The sequence below is a fragment of the Micropterus dolomieu genome, linkage group LG21 (genome assembly GCF_021292245.1).
Source record: "Micropterus dolomieu isolate WLL.071019.BEF.003 ecotype Adirondacks linkage group LG21, ASM2129224v1, whole genome shotgun sequence".
Classification (NCBI taxonomy): Eukaryota; Metazoa; Chordata; class Actinopteri; order Centrarchiformes; family Centrarchidae; genus Micropterus; species Micropterus dolomieu.
The window spans coordinates 19,568,678-19,585,637 of NC_060170.1; the positions used below are offsets into that span (position 1 = coordinate 19,568,678).

The window sequence follows — 16,960 nt, forward strand, 5'->3', positions numbered from 1 at the left end:
TGAAGTGAGACAGTTTACCATCGACATCAGCGTTGTTTAAAGCTTAATGCTGTAGCATTGAACAGGAATGTCATCTGATATACCTGGCTGGTTTATGCAGTAGGCCAAAGGTGTGCGAGTACATGGAGTGTTGACAAAAGGTAGCCCAGACATAGCTCAGTCTCCATGTGATTGTGTGCATTTGTGTGTATTTGTCTAAACTCCTGTGTCACTCTTAGTCACGAAATCTCAATTGCTGCTTGTCAGCATGCAGAAATGGCTTTCCACAACTCCACTGTGGTCTGCCTCTTTCCTGGATCGGTGGCTGAATGGACACATTGAAAAGAGGGGGGGGGGGTGAAAATGATAGGACGTGTATCTCTAATTGGTAAGATAGAGGAAAAGATCTGCATGTGTGGGTATGTGCGAGCGTGCACCAACACCACCGTGTGTCTATGTGCACCTGAGAAGGAGACAGGCGAGGTGAGGGGGTGTGCTGTCGTTGTCTCTGCTCTGTACCCTGTGTGAGTGCAGGAGGGGGGCTGTAAGCGATACCCTTGTCTGTTCCCTACTTGCCCCACTCTGGGGCCGCTCCACCCTGGCCAGCCTGGGAGAGAGTGGGGGTCCCCTGGGAACTGGACAGGACAGGGAGGGAGAGAGGGGGGGGCAGCATGGAGGCCAGGCTTTCAGCCACTATGAAAAGGAGTGGAATCAAATACAAGCAAAATCTCCTTCAATATACTGTATCCCTCACCTGAGTAGGGCAGCTAGCTGAAAGGAGAGCCGCAGGGCAACTGTACAATGGGCCCAGGGAGGACAAGAGAGGACAGGAGAGGAGAGATGTAGTTAACTTAACAGGTGAGTGGGGGCAAAAATTGCAAGGTTTATTGAGAAAGAGAAAGGAGAGGAAAAACCTTCTAATGCTTCCTGCTACAAATTGAGTTATTTAGATGTTCTGGCTTTGACCTTTGCACTGACATGAACACAGAAGACTCGCCAGCATATTCATGTTGTTCTGGAGGCTGAACATTAGTAGTTATCAGTGTCTTCTTACTCTTCCTCTACTCCCTGTTTTTGTCCTTGTTCTTCTTTCTTCTTCATTTTTCTCCTTCTCATACAGGCCATTGGTGTGTGCAAGGCTACCTGAATTCACCAAGCCAACGCACAGTGGGTTTGATTTGATTGTTTGTCCACAGTTAAGCTAAGCTGGCTAGGAAACAGTATTTGTATCAACCAAACCTGGGTAGAATAAGGTGAATTCTATATATGGACTCTTTCGGTCACATGATAAGTATTAACTTACGATAATGTAAAGTCAAAACATTGTAGCTGTAATAATAAAATATTGTAGGGGAGACCAGGTATGGTTGTAACACTTTTTGCTTCAGTAACTATAACTGACTGAATTTTTTAGCTAGAGTTCTCAAATGTGTTCCCTTGTTACAACCTAGCCCAATAGCGGGGTAGGTTGTAACAATCACACAAAAGAATCAAAAATAAATGCCACACTATATGATATGCTTCCAAAACAGGTAGTTATATAAAAGAACAATGTTTCTCTCTTGCTGTAACAGCCCATGTCTGATGACTCATGTGCATGGACAGTATGTGTATGTAAATGTATCTATAGAATAAACTTACTTAAAAGTATACTTAATAAATACTACTACAATTTAATTAATTAAAGAACGTCTCTGTACATCTAAAGAGGTGTATGTGTGTGTGTGTCAATGTGTGTATATTCTTATTCAGAGTCACAGTCAGTGCTGTGGCCGGTATTCACCGGTATGTATACCAGCACTTCTATATTTTACTCTTTGGCGTGCCAGGACTTTTTCTTGCACACAGGCTTCTCATAAGCTTCCCATACACTTTTCTACCCTCTCCACCGGCGGACAGAGTATGGAAAAGGTCGAGTGACGATACACACGCCAACATGTGTACAACATTTGAATGGGGAGGACTGGTCACAGTGCTGACAAATTAATGCTGGTAACCCTGGAGTGCGGGTTTGGTGGACCCAGACTGCATAGGGCAATCTGAAAAATATTAAAATAGTAGTAAAAGTACCTAGTTTTATGTATCGTGGATGGTTGTAACACTTTTTAAAGAAGTGTTACAACCCACCCCATCCCTGTCAGCCAATGTTTAGCTACCTGTATTACCATAGTGGTTTGAAATTAGAAAGGAAAAAATGCATCACATGTTGCCTAAGAAACTACATTTCAATCTAATATAAATCAAACAATTCTATCTGCAATAGTATAGATATTAAACAAAGAATAGTCTTGGTCAAAAAGTTAACTTTCTTACCTCAAAATAATTTTTTTCTCTATGTATTCTGAAAGCACCTCTTTCCAGACTTGATAACCACCACGCCTGATCGGGGAGGAAGCAGGTAAATACTGAAATGATCACATAACTCCTATCTAATCTCTATTTGGTGGAATTGGTGTTGTTACAATTCTCCCCATGTTACAACCCCCTCTCCCCTATCAATCAATGTTCACCATGTGAGTTATGGTATTTCACATCTTGAGTGACAGAATTCACATTTTCATCCATGTTTTTCATCATTATTAATTAATTAATTAATTAATTAATTAATCCAACCTTTGTGTGCATGTACCTGATATGATACTGAAATTGAGTTGGGTCACCTGGTTAAGCTGATGGACCGGACACTGGTTACTCATCAAAGTGACGGTGACATACAGCGCATGTTCTTGTACGTACATATGTTCACACAGTACACGTGAATCTGGCAGATAGCCAGTGAAGGTGACATGTGGTGAAAATGACCGGTGTCAAGTGGTTGGGTGGGTGTGTAGGTGGTGGAGAAACACTAACAAATGCTCACGTGTATTTGAGGACATACATGCATGTACACACTTATAAGAACAGCCTTCCTCCCTGCACTCTTGCCCCCTCACACACCTCTCATGTTCCAAGGTGCGAAAAAGATGGAAAAGCGCCTCGGGACAAATCCTGTCCGAAGCTTCCAGAGGTTTCTTATCATGTGTGCAGAATCAGTCGGAGAGACGGTCCCATCCACAGCTGAGGAGGGCTGGCTGCACGCTCTCGGTAACACGACCCTGCTGGAAGTCACACGGTGTCAAAGGGAGTAAATAGCCTTGCAGTTGAGGTGTTCCCTATTGGGAAGTATAACAATACACACACTCACACGGACACACAAGAGGTGCACACGCACACACACACCCATTGCAATTATAGTGTTTGCATTGCATTTTTATTACCAAATTAAAGCCACAGCAAGAGGAGAGAAGATATAACACAAGGTTTACAAAACATCACAAAAAGATGTGAAGATAAGTTTTAGGAAGTTATTTATAAGATGATACATGTGACACACACGCGCACACAAACAAAACAAAATGCACACACAGATTTACATAGAATAACCTGCACGGAAAGATCTCTGCACACACATCAATTATTTGGAACTTCAAACATGCAAATCCACACACAAACACAGAAAAGCCTTGTAACTGATTCCGCAGGAGCATTGAGAACTGTGGATAATTGCTAGCACCATTGTGCTGCTCTTCAATGGGCTGGTTACCCAAGAAGCCTCATGTTCGTGTTCATGTACATTTGCTTTGAAGGTGGCAGGCACAAAGAGCTGAGCCCTGCCCAGAACAAAGCCCTGGGAGACCCCGCTTCACCCATAGACGTCTTTCATGGAGGGAACCACAGACAGAAATGATCTTCTTCCATGTGACAGTGTGTATGCACTGCGTGTGCAACAGTTTCAGCGTGTGTATGTGCAGGTGCACGTGCTTTAAGGGAGGGGCTGCTTGTCATCATTCAAACCACAGGATGTATTTTGTCAAAATAGTTTAACACCTCTTCTTTAGAAGATGTAAAGCCCTCAGCTTTGGGACCCTCTCAGAATAAGGGGGGGTCGCAAGTTTCGCAAAAATTTTGTCTCTGTAATTGTCACAAATTTTGAATTCATTCAGTCATTTGGTAACCAACTTAAGCAGTTCAAAGTTTGATGTACTTATCTTTTGGATTAAGTTGATGTCATTATGATCAGCCATAGTCACTTCTGCAGTAAATAAGCAGATATTTTATCCAGTTTAACTAAACATGTATCCACTTTCATACAGTCCCTTTGTGTGACAGCAAAGAATCTTTGTGTTGAATTGAACATGCGAACATATCTGACAACTCTAATAATAGATATAAATTGGTAAACAGCAGTAAGTAGATGTAAACTGAAAATTAACTTTTACAAAACGTACAGTAGAATGATTTAATCATTATATTACTTTTTTTAAATATAAGAACTTGTGTTAAAGTTAAACAGTAAATGGACTGATGAATTATTGCAGATATTGCATGATTTGAGCTGGGAACTGCTTTAATGTCTGACTCACATGTGTCCTGATCACCTCCTCAGCTAAACTGACCAGTTTGAGCTGATCGCCTCAGGGTGCTGCTTTAGAGCAGATAAAGTGAAGAGGAACAGAACTAAAGGCTCATTCCTGCTGTAATGAGACTGCTTGATTTGCACACGAAAACACGTGCGTTTTACTGTAAACCCTATCTGCAAACCAAGTGTATTTTACAGGACAATACAATTTAAAATCAAGTTAAATATTGGTTACTCAAACACATTTTATATATAATAATTTTGATTACCAAATACACCTATTAATAAGCTGACATTCTTAAGGCTTGATGATTTTACAGGCTAAATATTCATTTGTACACATTATTGTCAAATGACATTTGGCAAGTTCCTCTGTTACAGACATGGAGACCTGTGCTCATCAGAATCCAGTGTCCATTTTGCTTTCACTATCTGTATGATCTGGCTCCCATTTCCCCAGTAATTTCAACATTACACACTTTGCTACAATTCCCTAGACTGCGTGCCACAGTGCACTACCAAGGAAACTCATTAACAATTTATAGCATCGCTGAGTTGGAGCATGCAGTGCAACAGGTGCTCATTGCATCACAGCTGCACTGTGTGTGTTTGTGTGATCACTTTACGCTACAGTAAATATAATGCAGAGCTGTGGAGGCTAATGAGAGGCTAAGTTTTTTAGAGTCATTTAAGGGAAAGATAAAACAAAGGGGTACTTACTGAAACTGTCAACCTGAAGAGCACATTATAGTTATCTGAATTTAAATGAACCATGTACACTGATCTGAACATACTCAAGTTATCAAGCTGTAAGGCTTTATCTGTCTGTCTGTCGCTTACTCTTACACCCATCATGTCCCCCGTTGCCGTTGCCTCCACTCTCTCTTCTCCCCTCCCTCTCACTCATTATTCTGTCTCTATCTGCCCATGGTGTCCTCACTCGCCACCCTCTCCCGCTCTCTCTCTCTCTGGGACAGCAGATGGAGACTATGGCCCAGTTCTGCCTTTTGTTCTGGGTCCCCAGAGAGACCTGTGGCTTTTTTGGACAGCACACAGCTCGGCTCCCCATATCTCATACAAAATGCAAGCGCCTTTCTTTTCATTAAAAAAGGAAGCAGCGGAATGCACACTTTCTGAATATATTTGCTGGACCGGGAATGACTGCAGAGGCTTAAAATGTCAAACGCATCTCTTGACTTAAGATCGCCTCCTGACTTCACTTTGAACTTTCTGTTCAGTTTTTTTCTAATCTACCATAATGAATGATAATGTTATTTTAGTTTTTCTAGTACTGCCTACTGATTTTGAATTGTATTCTTTGCATGGTGTCAGTAGTTCATGGTTACACATTTGTATTTACTTTATAATTGTGCTTGATGCACTTAAACCTTACAGAGAGTTAAAGAGGAATTCCTTTTGATACTTCTCCTACCACTTGATAGCTTCTGAGTTTGTCTCTTGTTTTGTTATGACATCATGGCATGTGAGGGATAAGAAAATGTATCCTTATGTGATGATGTGTTAAATGAAAGAAAAGCACAAGCTGGAACATGCAGACAGGTAAAGGTCGATTATTTCATTATATCGATTTAACAAATTTCCTTAAAACAAGCAAAAGGATTGCCAAAAGACAACAAGGAAACAACTGTGAGAGTGAAGGCAGTGCGCAAAATGTGAATCTTTTCTTCACAACACCACCCGCACGCGTCAGTGCGTCTCAGGTTCTCCCGAACTCCACCACTCTGTTATTTTTCATAACGAACATCCCATAAATAATTAATGTATGCGAAACCTCAACCTGACCAGCATCCCACCTGTTGACGATCGGCTGTTTTTACCTCCAACTTTATATACGTATCACCATTGCTTAAAAAAAATAAAGCCTTTTAGTTATCATTATCCCACCATCTTATAGATCAAATACATGCACCCTATTTCAGAAAAAGCAAAATTAATGTATCTCATTTGAAGACCCGAATTATCCCTCTAAAATGCAAAGTGAGACAACCTACCGTCTACTGAAGTTCTCACATTAAACAGCTCTATTGATCTATGAAGATACACTGAAGATTAAAAGCTGTGCACCATTTAAACGCAAATGTTATGCAAACTTATCTCAAAGCATCTTATTCGGTTGTGGATTTCCTCGTTATCCACATTTGATGGTTAACTTAGGCTATTTGCATAACACACACAAATGCCTTAAAAGTAAAAACAAAAGTTCTATAAAAAGTCTATAAAATCCTTATCTGTATCTTTGTTGTGAAGAATACATGCACAGCTTATCGGTTACAATCTAGTTTGTGGTTATTATGAAGGAAGATCAAGGGACGTTTGAATGAAAGAATATTTCAGTAGGCCTACTGATTGTGGCCTCAACAAATTTAATATATTTTTAAAAAACCTGCTACGGAATTGCGATGATTTGCTTTTTATTGCCCAATAGACAGTAGCCTAATTTTGCTGTTATATTTCTATATGCCTTCTAAGTGTTTACTGAAACTTGATCCCATTTCACCGCAACACGAACTCGCTGCAGATGGCTGTCTGATCATACTCTGATACCGTTCAACCTGCATAAATTCTGTTAATAATTTAACACAGCATCCTCATTATATTTCCCTATTCCCTGCCTTCATGAGGCGAGCAAAGGGGCACGGATTGTGATTGGCTAACAACAGTGGGTGGGGGACAGAGCAGTGACAGGTAGCAAACAGGTAGGTTCATAAATAATTTCCAAGTAGGCTATTTTGCTTCTTCTTCTTTTTTTTTTCCTTTTTTTTTTTTTTTTACCGCGCCCTTTTGTCCTACAGGCTTTTGAAAAACTGTAGATGAGCCGCAAAGAGGTTGGAAAGAGAGAGAGAGAGACAGAAAGAAACCTAGCTACTTCAGCTTGAGTCACGCAGCAGGACAGGTTGCCAGGGCCAGTGTGAGCGTAGTGCGTGCGTTCACGTGCACGTGCGTGTGTTTGTTTGAGTTGATGGAGAAAGAGAAAGAGAAAGAAAGGAGAAAGAAAAAAGTAGAGAGGAGGAGGTGTACCGACGTGTGTGTGTAAGTCTTTCTTTAGCTGAGAAAGTGTGTTCTCTCTAGAGTCAGGTCCTCGGGGACACGATGGGGACCCGCGAGCGCTCACCAGCTGACAGCGCGTGCTTCATTGAGGCCATCCAACACCTCGGCCCACGAGCCTGCCAACAATAGCCTGAAATTAATGCACACTCCCTATTACCAAATCCGGGATTCACCAAATGGACGACATGGCAACAGTTCAAGATAAAAAAAACTTTCATCGAATAGATGAGAATATTGTTGCAAGAAAACGACATTGAGTTAGGCCTATTATTTAATGCAGCGTTTCTCTACATCGAAGTTGCCACAAACAGTGAAGTTTAAAACACTTAATCACAGGACAGTAGGCCAGGAGGCGCGCGATACAAATGCAGCATATGGCGAGCGAGCGCGTGTTGGACACGTTTCACGTCGCTGTTAGTTTACGATAAATTAAATAGAGGAGATCAAGTGTTGAAAGTAAATTTACCTTAATGGAAAATGCCCATTGTTTGTGGTTTGAAGTACAGATATTTCCCTCACTTTACTTTGGTAGTCAAACAGTAAGCCTAAATTTTAGCATCCCCTAAACCTCACTTAAGAGGCACTGTTAGTTTACTGTGGATGGAAATTAATCCAATAATTTCATTAAATGCTATATGCAATTTCTAAACTAAAGGCAATAAACATTTGTATCACCTTTATGTTCTATTAATATATTATCAAAAGCATTATAGTAGTAGGAGTAGTAACAGCAGCAGTAGCAGCAGTAATAATAATAATAATAATAGTATGGTTAGGGCCTGTTGTTGTAACAAGCTCTAATAGTTCTACTTGGCTTCTTATACCAACCATCACAATCATTCTATTATTATTATTACTATTAGGCTATTATAATAATAATAATAATATTGGTGAAAGATTTAGATGGAAATATACAAACTAAATGCATTTTAGAGAGTTATTGCAGTTATCTAAGAAAGGTGCATGGAAACAACAGAGACAAAGAAACATTTCCGTTTGCTTTTTTTATTCCCAAATTCAAATGAACATAACAATAAATGGCAAAAATTTAACTATGAGTTATAAAAAGCAAATCAAATGAAAAATTTCAGCAATAAATACATGTCAATTAATCTCATCCAGTGAAAGCAAAAGACACACAAGTTCATCTGAAGATACAAAAGCAAATACAAAAGAAGGCAGCAATGATGGCTACATTAAATAGGCTATTTGCATGGAATTGGCAGTACTACACTAGCAAACAAAGCAAAACAATATTGTTTATGGTTTGAAAACAAAAGTCGCATTTCTCAAGCCTCTGGCTCGTATATTTTTAAAGTGCACATCATGAACTTTTGAAGTTGCAAAACAAAATACATTATACGAATTAACAAATAAAAACATAATAACAAAAATCATATTATAGCTACAAAACTTATTTTTACATTATCAAATATAAGAAATTATCCGTAAAGTTATGATTTTGTGGAAGACAGGTTTTTGGTTGGAGTGACGTGGGAGATACCCATGGCAGTGCTGCATGCGACATGGCAGAGGGGTCTTCAAGCCACGTCTCCATGGAAACCAGAAATTTTAGGCTATACATCTATTGGCAGAACCGAATTAGGCCTATCTCACATTTTTAAAAAATCATCTTTAGACTATGCAACAAGTTGACAAAGTAGAATTATTGTTAAAAATTGAACATGACTTTTCTGAAGCAGGAAACGTTTCTATCCTCTTAAAAATGCGTTTTGTTACTAACAGATAAACGTATGATTGACACGGTTTATGGACATTATTTTGTTGCAGGCTATAGTGAATCTTTAATATAGTCTGTTATTTTTAAATCACTCAGAAAGAAACGGCTTGATGACGGTGTCTGGGTAGCTTGAGTTCTGAGAGGTCATCTTCTTCACTTGAGTGGAGCTCCATCGCTATTTCATCGGAGTCACTGAAATGGGAGTGCGGGGAAAACTCCCCGTCGCTCCGTGGAGACTCCTTCCCGCCACCTGTGACCAGTGCGAGCGAACTGCCAGCCCGAGTGGATGAAGAAGGAGAGGGCGAACGCATAGCTTCTTCAACCAGGGCGGAAAACGAACTATCGTCGAAGGACGAGCGGAAAGGCATCCCGCCTATGTGGGCAGGTAAGCTGCCACCTGAGACGGGCACCGCCGCCGCTGTCCTCCCGGGTGTAGGGGACGGGGACGCCTTGTCCTTCGCCCCGTCAAAATTAACGGCGGATGAAAGCGTAATGCCGGACTTTGGCGAGCTGTTATTGTTGGAGACGTGGTTGTCGCTGGAGGAGACCGGGCCTTCGAGCAGCTCGGCCAGAGCGTTGATGTAAATCTGCGCCATCTGTAAAGTTTCATATTTGGACAGCTTCTTGTCGTTGTCAAACGCCGGGATGACGCTGCGCAGCTCGTCAAACGCGTGGTTAAGTCCGTGCATCCTCCTCCTCTCCCGCGCGTTGGCGGCCACGCGCCTCTGCTTCTGGACCCCGCCGACGGGTTTGCTGGAAGGGGCTCTCTGTCTCGTGGACGTATCCTCCTCGCACCCGGTGACCGTGCCTTTAAGACGGCACAGGTCCCTGACTTTGAGCGAAGAAGAGGAGGGGCTCTTGGCAGTTTTTCTGTAGCAGGGAGGGCTGGGGTGGCCCGAAGACTCCGGGGAGCCACTCTCTGAAAAAAGAAAACAAAAAATTCAGCCTTCTGAACATGGTTTGGTTTGACAACAACCTGTAGTAAATGCCTAGATTCTTATGACTGTTTTTAGCCGTTAATCAAGCGCACATATTTTAACTGCACAAAATAAACTTTGCAGAAATGTAGCCTGGTGCTTCTTTGAGACCTTAAGTGCAAGCAAAGGGCCTTAATGACCACTGCAAATCCCAGTTGCCTGTTGCATGTGATGTTGCATTGTAGGTGATTTTACTTTGAAAGGCTGTCCCAAAATGGAATTTATAAGCGGCGTTTCTCACCTTGGTAGGAGCCGGTGCTCGGGCAGGGCGAGTGCCGCAGGTAGTCAGGTGTAGTGGCGTGTGCCTCGCAGGTGCCAGAAGGCTGCACCAGAGCCAGCCAGGCGCGTGGGTCATTGCCGCCGTCCACGAGCGTCAGCCCAGGATCGTAGCGGGACTCCTCGAGCTGGTCCACCCCTCTCGGGCTCTGTTGCCGTGAGTCGAGGATTGACACCTCCCGCGTGCCTTTGCTCCAATCTTCCACACATCGGACATCCATGTTTACAAAAAGAACCCCAAAATCTAAGTAGAGTAAAACAGACTAATAATATCAGTGGGAAAGTTATTTGGAGGCAAGCACTGGTGCTGTCGCACTGTGTGAATATGACTGTCGCGTGCGGGACTCCTTCTCTGGTGTCTCAAGGAGCGGCGTCGATTTAAAAAGCGGCACGCGTCCGGGAGCCCCCCTCCTCGCGTTGGTCGCGTGTTGACGTCCAATGAGAAGTCTCGGTAAAGCCCGAGAGAGGAGATTATGGACCCCCGAAGCCGGACTGTTTATGATAACGTTACAATTTAAGGAGTGTTTAACGCAAGGGAGGTAAGAGGAACCTCCCACAGGACGCACGTGCACGGGGAGGTGGCGGTTTTAGGTAAGGAGTGTGGACACGACAGAGGAAGGGGGAAGGAAAGACTGAAAAGGGTTAATTTGCCATCGTCAACTGTCTAACTGTCATCATCGGTGTAAAGGCTGCACTTAAGTTTATATCCCACGGACAGTGAAGCCTGGTTAGTTCAACGTTTTCCACCAGAGCCCCCTAACTCCAAAGTTCAAGGCAACACAGACTTGTTCCAACACACATAAATCTATCAAGACTACTAAAAGAACAGAATTTAACAAAATATTTTCCCCAAATCAACTCAAAGTATGGGGCTCTATCTCTGGCCTATAGGCACAACACTTTTTTTTTTTACAACAATTAACAAAGTGGGCTATGTGCATTTCAGCCTTTGGCAATGATACAAATGCAGTGAATGGGCTACGTTGTAGGACCATTAACCAAGTTGAGGGAGCCTGATAAAAAACGAACTTTGGGCTCAGTAAAACTTGACCAGAAGTCAGCTGGGGGGAAAGGACGGCAAAAAAGGAGAAAAAAAAATAAAGAAAACTTTGCAGCTCGCGCGTTCATTGTCAATTCATTCATTCTAAGATCATCTCCAGTTTCCATTTTTCCTTTGTAGCGGGTCTAAAACCTTTTGATCCAGCTTTCGGAACGCCCTGTCGGTAAAAAAAAAAAAAGGCTTCACAGGGAACGGAAACATGAGCAGGGGCCTCAGCGCTCAACACTGTTTCAATACTGACACGAGCTATAGCTAGGCCTATGCGGTGCGCGGTTGCAACTGGAAGCAGTGAGGAGAAAGTGCACACACACGCAAACACGCAGAAAAATGCAAACACGCATGCAGACAGAACACAATGTGTAGGCCTACTTAAGCTGTAACAATTTAGGCTACTATATATTAATTCATAGAGTTTTACGAAGAGCTGTGAACACTCACCTTTGGACAAGCTATTTAGTACAAGTGGTGGGGACTCCCAGGGGTCCTCGGGAGGGCTGCAGGGGGTCTCCAGCAGAAATGGAATAATTTATTTTCACTGTAATTCCATTCATAAGTGACACAATGACAGAATATATTGTTTTGGTCATGGGTTTCATACACGTTCTGTAATAAAACATTTAAAAGCAAAAATCCTATCAGAGGGGCTACCCTGGGACAGAATCTTATCAATCTGCTCTAATTTGTGTCAGTTTAGGGGTCCTTGATGTGAAAAAGTTTGAGAACCACTGATTTAGGGAACCTGTATTCTACTGATCAAAGCACCCATGCTTAAGGAGATAAAAACCTTAGGCCTAACCTGGCAAATGGACAATGGGCTAATTGCTGGGTGGGAAGTGTCTATTTAACTTAATTACTACCGGCGATTTAAGATAATATAGCCTCAGACCGTAACAGTAGCCAAATGTATGAGGTCTACCCCTACCCAGTCCCAGTTTTGTCAGCAACATTAAATGACCTTATCACAAAATTCGATTATTAAGCAGTAAGCTGCGAACCCATCAACTATAAAAATTAGCTATTAAGAATGGTAAGAAGAATGGGTGTGGGTCAACTCTCTGAGAAGACGAGACTCCTAAAACTATAGGGGCTGGAAATTGTGGGAAAACACAATTTGTGGGAAGAAATCCCATAATTTCAGAGATAAACCGACATCAATCTTTTCTATTTTTTATTCATGTATTCATCATGGGGACGTCTTGCGGGTAGAGGTCTGGCGCCGACCGTTCGCCCCCTCTTCCCACCTACAAGCCCCCCATCCAACGGGCCGGGCCGGGCTCCTGAAGCTACCGACAGGTTGGATATTGTAGCTGGCGATTATTAAAGTGCTGCGGCCACAATGGAGACTCTATGTTCCATTGGTCACGCCTGGGGGGCTCCTCGAGGGAGAGAAGGGGGGCTCCCATTCCAGTGCGCGAGAAGAGTCTGCGTGCTGCCGCTTCTCATTCCCATCTCCCGGGAGACCGGGGCGCGACGGGCACGAGACTGGAGTGAGGGGACCTGGACAGGGATTTCAAAACTTAACTGTAGCCCTCCTAAATTCACTAAATCCATGATATTCTTTTGACGAAGTGCCAAAATAGAAATGTAGCTCTAAAATTAGCGACAAGGGAACTTTTAATTGTCTCCAAACTTTTTGATTTTCCCATACAAATAGCAGGCAAAATCAAGATCACAGAATTAGCCTAAAGAAGTGCTTAATTTAGAAAGTGGTGGAAAGTAACTATAAATGTAAATATTGTGGCAGAAATAAGCAATAGGTATTTAATGTTCTAAGTTATAGGCTACTCCACTGCCACACATCTTTGTGATATTTATTTGCTCTTAATAGGCTACTTCTGTACTTGTAGCAGGCTACTTATGTTAAATTATGAATGGGTTAGGCTACAGTTACTGAAGATTTAAGAGTTGCTGACTTTGATATCTCCTATGACTGACTAAGAAAATGTCTGTAGTTTGAAGCGCAGTTTGTTTTGGTCAGTTGTGTCCAGTAGAATCCAAAGCGCACATCAACATCTGATAAATTAATCATAATGTTGGCAATATACCTGCTTATGAAGCACAAACCGAATCAAAGTCTGAAAAAGACACAGGGACAATTGTGACAATTGGAAAAGCTAAATAGTGCCACTCTATGGTTAAAATGGAGAACTACAATGTAGTGCTCCATTGAACTTGACAGCAGTCGTCCTCAGCAGTGTGCCTATCCAGCTGTTAACAGCAGTATACAAGCCTTTGAAGTTGAAGTGAACCTATTTGAAGTAAAAGACACAAAAGCTTAGCTCAGGCTTGATCTTAAAATCTATTCCACACATACAATCAACTCACATCATACAAACCCATTTAAAAATGTTATGGTTGGCATTTGCATTTCCTCCCTAACTTTCACACGGTGTTCCTGCCTTAAACCCATTAGGTTTAATAATTCTCAGCTACAGGAAATCCCTTTTCATCCATTATTAAATTACACCCTGCTTGTGGCAATCAATTTTACTATTGGTTCTGGATCAATTGGCTCTTTGAAAATTAAAAAGGTCAAAATGACACTGACCTGCAAGATATCAACCCCCCCCCAGGTTAGTCTTGACACTTGATTTTTTGTTTAATGTGTCATCATTCTGGATTCTGCTGACTTCACATAAACAAATGAGATGTCCTTTCTTGCCACATGATATTTGTTGATACAATAATGACAATAAAAGAAAAGAGATTGAGGGAGAGAATCTATAGGCTACTAAAACCCTGCAGTTTGAGTGTCTGTCTTGAAGAAAGCATGACTGACTACTTACCAGGATTCTAGGTCAACTTACCAGTAAGATGTGACTTGTGTAGAATTAGAAACCATTTCTTCTAGTAGAGAAGATAAGCCGCATACACTAAAAACAAAAACGCTGTGGAGAGGAGAATCTTTGCCATTCTGTCTAGAAAAGGAAGATCCACTGGGGATTTTCACAGTATTCCTTTGTGGTTGTTGTGCCTCTGTTCACCAAAAGAAATCAGCTGTGACACTTGTTATGTGGAAGGTGCTTTTAGTATGAAAAGTTGGTCATTAGGTAAGGTGCTGAGTTTCAGGGAATTTACAGATGTCAATGCTGTGTTTTGAGGGTTGAGACCCTAGATTACACAGAATCATGAAGTAATTATTCACGATTTGTTGCTAAATAAGATGTACATTATGTTTCTGAAATGCACCACCTTTCACATATGTCTGTCTAGATAAGCAAAAACAACAAATACCATTCCACTGTAGAAAACCTGTTTATTAGACAAATTATACACAGAAAGCTTTGCCACTTGTAACAGAGGCCCCAGTTTGTTCAGTTTTTGAATAATATGCAACACATACAACAAAATAGGCCTATATTAAATACTGTACATCATAAATTTTTGAAAATTATCAAGTAAATCCTGTAGTTCTATGTATGAAATTAAAAATGTTAACATATAGCGCAAGAGCAAGTTTGAGCATGCTTTCTTTTTAATCAACTTGCCACTTTTTGTTATTTAGCCAGCAAATAATAAAATGAACTCAGGATGACATGAGAAAAGCAGAGTTTGTGTTCATGTGTTTATGTTGACCATGGGCAGAACAAGGGAAAACCCAAATGCAGCAATGTGCCTGCTAAACTCAACACGAAAGCTCATCATGATATACTCTTTTCTTTTTGTTAAACAAAAATAGCATCAACATGTAAAATATACATTTTTTATAATGTCTTTCATTTATACTAAATAAAACCTTTTAAATGTCTGTGTCCTATTTGTCATTCAATAGCCATACTGTAGCCTAATATAAGAAAAGAATGCCTAAGAATGCTTGCTTCAAAACACTGTGGCTTGACTGAGTTTTCTACGCACAACATTTTGCAGTTTTAGTTCTTAAAGATAACAAACTGAAAACTTGTTCTAAACAACTAACATTATCAATTATTAATACAGTGTTAGTGAAAAAGATTTGGTTCCATTTTACCACCCCACCCCCTAATCCACAAAATATTCCTTTAATGCTCTTACCGTTCCCCTTCACCACCCCAAAATGCACCTTAATGGTCTCACTTTAATTAATTGGCACTTTAAAAAAAACAAGTTATATAAACAGTACCCTTAACATTACGTATATGAAATAGAAGTATATTTCAGACTCATCTCTCACAAGAGGCAGCCATTGGGACCCAATGGCTGTTGACTCTTCATGACGTTCCAATGACCCTAAAGCAAAACCACTGATTTGCTGCGCTAAAATGTATCCAGTACAAGGTGATATTTTGGATTTGACTGCAAGTTGGGAGGGTACAGCTAGCTAGTTGACATATAAGGCCTGTATTGAAGATGCTGTTGCAATGGCTTCTCCTCAACACAAAATAAACTCCATTTCACCACTTGAACCTGATAAGAAGTGATTAATGAACTCGGACATGACACCTTACAGAATGACCTTCTAAACACCCGGGTCATGGCAGCACTAAAATTAAGCAAAACAAAGAAAAATAAAAAAGCAAAAGTTTGAATGACTTAATGATGCAAAACCAGAGACTACAGCACTCATTTAGCAGTATTTCAAAGTTTGCTGAGAGAAAAAACAAGTAGACAGCTCAGAACAATGTTATTTTTTGTACTTCCTGACCAAAACACATTCCACGCATTAAAATCTATTTTTTTTTTTCAAAAACAAAATTTAATAAAAGACATATAATAAGCATAAGCTTTTTGAAGTCTTTCGGCTTGTCTTTTATGTTTTTTTCTCTTTTAGTTGTTTTTTGTACCATCCCTTTTTACTATCCCTCTGAGAGTCTGATTAGAGGATCTCACCTTGACTTGAAAAGCAGATAGCACAGTACAGGTGAGAAAAGAAAAGGTCAGATCTACATACAATCACTTACAGGTCTGTGGGCACTGGTACAGTGCAGTGGGATTGACAAAGAGTCTTTAATGTGCATCAAAATGGTGAAAACAGTTTCAGGCTGATGCACCAAAATGGCAGAAGTAGTTTAAGATCGACACACCAAACTGGTGATTGTACAGTGTCATATTGTTGCACTGTCATGGCATTTCAGCAGTTTCCCGACCGATGCACCATGATGGTGTCAGCATGTGTTCAGCTGTAAAGTCTTACGTCTAGTCAGGCCACCGTGTGGACACCATCTTGGAGATGATTTCACATTTAGAACACCAGGTATTGGTGAAACAACACCAGAGAAGAGAAAACTCAGTTTGGACTCCCCCATAGTGAAAAGGCAGATAAAAACTGGAGAAGTGAAATCATCCAATATTCACTGAGACGGGGCCTTCGCAAAAAACTACAAGGGGCTGCTGTATGTATTCCAAGGGCTACAGACAAAACTATTGTTATATATGCCTTCATAAAATAACTTCCCCATAATTGCTTAGTAGTGTGAGCCCCTTGGGGTTGTTTAATGACGCCACTAGTCATCCACCAATGGCAGCCCTAGAGCTCACATGAA

General features: G+C 41.2%; 1 protein-coding gene across 1 annotated transcript; it reads right to left on the reverse strand.

Annotated features, from left to right (window-relative positions):
- Positions 1 to 9,177: 9,177 nt before the first annotated feature.
- On the reverse strand, positions 9,178 to 10,804 carry atoh1a (atonal bHLH transcription factor 1a). The gene is made up of 2 exons (XM_046034677.1): positions 10,407 to 10,804; positions 9,178 to 10,107 (listed from the first exon to the last, which is right to left on the reverse strand). Exons 1-2 carry the CDS (start codon positions 10,660 to 10,662, stop codon positions 9,281 to 9,283), a joined length of 1,083 nt encoding a protein of 360 aa, XP_045890633.1. The 5' UTR covers positions 10,663 to 10,804; the 3' UTR covers positions 9,178 to 9,280.
- Between the last annotated feature and the right edge of the window lie 6,156 nt (positions 10,805 to 16,960).

Excerpts from the sequence above, each read along its gene's own strand:
- atoh1a (XM_046034677.1), bottom strand. The coding sequence starts at position 10,662 with ATGGATGTCCGATGTGTGGAAGATTGGAGCAAAGGCACGCGGGAGGTG. Across the intron at positions 10,108-10,406 it reads GAGCACCGGCTCCTACCAAG|AGAGTGGCTCCCCGGAGTCT; the intron begins GTGAGAAACGCC and ends TTCTTTTTTCAG.